The 4,776-nt window shown below is 38.3% G+C and overlaps 1 protein-coding gene across 1 annotated transcript; it reads left to right on the top strand.

Annotated features, from left to right (window-relative positions):
- The first annotated feature begins 654 nt into the window (after positions 1–654).
- On the top strand, positions 655–3,895 carry LOC143304468 (uncharacterized). The gene is made up of 2 exons (XM_076626958.1): positions 655–2,969; positions 3,063–3,895. Exons 1-2 carry the CDS (start codon positions 1,076–1,078, stop codon positions 3,893–3,895), a joined length of 2,727 nt encoding a protein of 908 aa, XP_076483073.1. The 5' UTR covers positions 655–1,075.
- Positions 3,896–4,776: the final 881 nt, after the last annotated feature.

Below are 4,776 nucleotides of genomic sequence, written 5' to 3' on the forward strand. Positions count from 1 at the left end.
CACAAAAGTCACACGATTCACGACAAAAAGATCAAGGGAGAACAATATATTGCTCCCAATTTACATAATACAAGTATCCCCCGACAGTAATATAAGTAACTTGTTAAAAGTTAACCATTTTAACTACTTCAGAATAAAATGGGAAAAAATAATTTTAAAAAATGATGACATAACTCAATGCCACAAATGCCAGCGATTAGGTCTCACAGCACAAAACTGTAACCTAAACTACCGCTGTGTTAAATGCACTGAGCCCCATGGTCCAGGCGGCTGCAAAATAAAAAGAGAAAACACAGTAACCAAAGACAAAATATTCTGCGTTAACTGCAAAAACTACGGACACCCCGCGTCATACAAAAGTTGCCCCAAACTCGTAGAGCTTCGTAAAAAGCTAGCCGATAAAATCAAGAAAGACAAAGAAACAAAGATAAAACGAATTGCCCAAATACGCCGTAAATACGTCCCAGAACTGAAGTTCTCTGACGTAGTGAAACAACAAACAAAATTAAATCAAATAATCGAAAACACATCACAATTAACAAACTTAGATCCGCGCTCAAGCCAAAGCTCAATTACAATCGATAACTCCCCCCATCTAAACATTATAAACGTTATCGAAGACTTTAAAAAAGCTATTCTCCAAGCATTAAAAGAACAACAAATGCAATTAAATGAAATAAAAAATACACTATCAACGCACGAAGAAAGGTTCGACGCCATCTTCAGCACTTTCAATAGTACAGATGACGAATAACCAAAATCCACTAAACCAACAATTACAGCAAAAAACACGTAAATTTAACCTAAAGCATCTGAAAATAATTACAATAAATGCTAACTCTTTAATTTCAAACCAAAAAAGATACAGTATGCTAACCCTAATAAATAAAGAAGCCCCCGATATGGTACTCATCTCAGAAACAAAACTAAACAAAAGACACAATGTACACTTCAAAAACTACTCCATGATAAGACACGACAGACCGAACGCCAGTCAAGGAGGAGGAACAGCGATCCTCATAAAAAACCCTATAAAATACAAAACAATTCTTATTGATAACAATATTGAGAAACAATGATCATAAAAATAAAAATAAGCAATAAGGAAAATTTATTCATCACTGCAGCCCACGCAACCTACGAAAACCAGAAAGACTTTAACTACGAATTCAATAATCTTTTCGAACTCTTACAGCTCAACAAACCGGAAAACTACTATATAATAGCAGGAGACCTTAAGGCAAAGCATACAAGCTGGAAAAACGAAATAAACAACACGAGAGGCAACTTCATTAGAAACTGGCTAGACAATAAAAGCATCCACTACAAAACAAACTTATACAGCTCCGAGCTACCCTCTTACCCAAAAGGAGGCTCATACCTGGACATATGCCTAGCAGATGCGCGACTAAAATTCCAAAACCTACGTCCAAATAACACTCTCAATACCTTAGCCTATGACAGTGACCATAACGCCCTAGTATTTCACATAAACAAAAATACATCTGACTTCCTAACACTCGAAACTCAGACCGAGACACCCAGGTACAATTACAAAAAGACAGACTGGAAAAAGTTCCAAAACATACTTGAACAAAACTGCGACCTAAAGATCTACAACAACGTCAACCTAACAAATAGACAAATCGACTCATTCATAGACGAAATAGAAAAACATACACAAATCGCTCTCCAAAAATCCGTGCCAATCATAAAACAAAAAAATTCATGCGAGCCCTATATCAACAATAAAATAAAAGATCTACACCGAGATAAAAGCTACATACTCTCTAAAATAAACAATATAAAATTTAACTATTCTTACGACAAAAGAGAAGAATTAGAATTCCTAAAGTACCTACTACACAGAATAAAAGCGCAATTGAAACAAGAATTCGCAAATTCTATAAACCATTACTGGACAAACAAAATAAAAAACATCTCCAAAAACGACTCAGCAAACATGTTCCCACAAATAAATCAAATCTTTAGAGCAAAAGAACAAAACCCCATCCCACCTCTCAAATTGCCCCCAGAAAATGCCTCCCTCATCCAAGAAGCAGGTATAACGATATACAACACCATCAAAGACACCGAGGGTAACTTCATAATATCTAAAACAATAGAAAAACTAGACATTATCGGCACCCACTTTTCCAAAATACACACGCAAAACGAACACATGGGCCGAGAACAACTAAACAGAATTATCATCGTCGAAACAAACAAACTCAAAAATGAATTGGAACAAGACAACACGCTAAACAAAACAGTCTGCACATTCCCAAACGAAAACACCGCAGACAACCCCAAACAACCAGATCCAGAAATAAACTACTTCACAAATTACAATCAACTAAACACAATCCTCTCCAAACTAAACAACAAAAAATCCTCCGGCTTCGACGGCATCCCAAACATCTTACTCAAGCGCCTACCGAACAAAATAAAATGGTACTACACAGTACTCTTCAACAATGCTCTAAACAACACATACTTCCCCAGAAAATGGAAAAAAGCCAAACTGATAGCTATAACAAAAAAGGATAAAGACGGCTCATCGCCCGCAAACCTACGACCCATAAGTCTCCTCCCCAACATAAGCAAAGTATTTGAAATAATCATAAACAACCCCCTAACCTCCTTCTGCACAAAAAATAACATAATCCCAGAGAATCAATTCGGCTTCCGACACAAACACTCCACAATCCACGCAATAAACAAACTCACGTTGGACATCTGCTGGGCTCTAAACGCAAAAGAACGAGTAGCCGCCTGCTTAATAGACCTCGAAAAAGCCTTCGACACAGTCTGGATCCCAGGTCTCATATACAAATTGATCAAAAAAAAGTTCCCTAAACACCTGATTAAAATAGTCTGGGACATGATCACAAACAGAACATTCGCAATGACAGAAGGTTCACACTCATCAAGCAAAGAATTCTCCATAAAAAACGGTCTACAACAAGGTACAGTAAATTCCCCGTTACTTTTCAGTATTTACAACAGCGACTTACTAAACCTCTTTGAGCTCAATACATCCATCCATAAACGCTCCATAGCCTTCGCAGACGACCTAATCATCTACGTAACAGGCCGCAAAACCAAAACTATAAAAACGGAACTCCAAGAACTCTTTGAGAAAATAAACGACTATTACCACGCATGGAAACTAAAAATCAACATAAGTAAATGCGAAACCATACTGTTTAGGCCCAAGTCAAGTGAAATCGGCCCAATAGAAAGAGAACACTGCAAAAAATTTCAGATAAGAGAAAAAACAGACAAAGGGGCCCTCATACCACACAAAAATTGCGTAAAATACTTAGGGGTAAACATAGATTACAAATTAAACTACAAGCAGCACACCGAAATTCAACTTACCAAGGCCAATAAAGCATTTTGGAAAATGAAAAAACTATTCCACTCCAAACATCTCGACAGCAAAGTAAAAATTCTATGCTATCAAGCACTAATCAGACCGATCATAACCTACGGCTGCCCAATCTGGTACAACATATCAGCCTCCCAAATGGAAAAAATTCGCATATTCGAAAGAAAATGCATCAGAGCTTGTCTGAGCACTTACAGATCCGAACACAGCGGATTCAAAAAATACGTAAAAAACAAAATAATATACGACCTAGCCAACGTTCACCGCATAGACTGTCACATCCTAAAGCTAATACGAAACCACTTCGCGCAAGCGGCAAAGATAAAAGAAAATAGTTTAATCTTCAGCTGCTTATTTCCAAATGACACATATTACAAAAACACTCTGACAACAGGCTACATCCCGCCAGAAGCTTTCCCATACCTTTTTATTTATTTGTTGAAATTACAATCAATTCTCGCGTTGAGAATTTTCAGTAATTTTTCTGGCGTGGCGCAGTGACATGGCTGATTATTTACAATAAGTTAATACTTATTATAGATAGGTATAATTTATAAGTATTATAAGTAAGTGCAAATGCTTAATTTGGATAATTAAGAGAATCTAACGTTTAGGTCTAGCGGGTAGTGCCTCTTCAGCCTGCGAATCTGGTCCGTCGTATCGAGTAGTCCAGTGATTAGGGGGTTTCGGTGTTTGTTGATTCTTTTGTTATATCTGTCGCTATATTTTGCTATTTCCTCTTTGACGGTGGGTATCTTGAGGTCGCGGTGTATTGTTTCATTGATTACATACCAAGGTGCGTCAATTAGGGATCTTAGCGTTTTCGATTGAAAGCGTTGGAGTATTTCAATGTTGGAGTTACTTGTTGTTCCCCATAGTTGGATTCCGTAGGTCCAGACAGGTTTTATTACGGTCTTGTAGAGGGTAATTTTATTCTCTATGTTTAGTTTGGAGCGTCGGCCCGTGAGCCAATAGAGTTTTTTTAGTTTGTCCTTTAGTTGCTTCGTTTTATCTGAGATGTGTGTCTTCCACGTTAGTCTCCTGTCCAGGGTCATGCCCAGGTATCGGACTGTGTCCCTGCTAGGGATTGTTGCATCGTTGATGGTGACCTGGGGGCAGGTTTGTTTTCGGAGCGTGAAGGTTACATGTGAGGATTTCTTTTCGTTGACTTTGAAACCCCATTTGTGAAACCACTTTTCCATGGAGTCGAGACTTCGCTGGAGAGTGGATGAGGCTATTACCGGGTCTGCGTGGGTAGCTAATAGCGCTGTGTCGTCTGCAAATGTCGCTATTGTTATATCGTTTGATATAGGTAGGTCGGCAGTGTAGATGGAGTACAGTAGGGGTCCGAGGACACTACCTTGGGGTATGCCGGCTTCTAT

This window comes from Bombus vancouverensis, unplaced genomic scaffold, assembly GCF_051014615.1.
Source record: "Bombus vancouverensis nearcticus unplaced genomic scaffold, iyBomVanc1_principal scaffold0036, whole genome shotgun sequence".
NCBI classification, from domain to species: domain Eukaryota; kingdom Metazoa; phylum Arthropoda; class Insecta; order Hymenoptera; family Apidae; genus Bombus; species Bombus vancouverensis.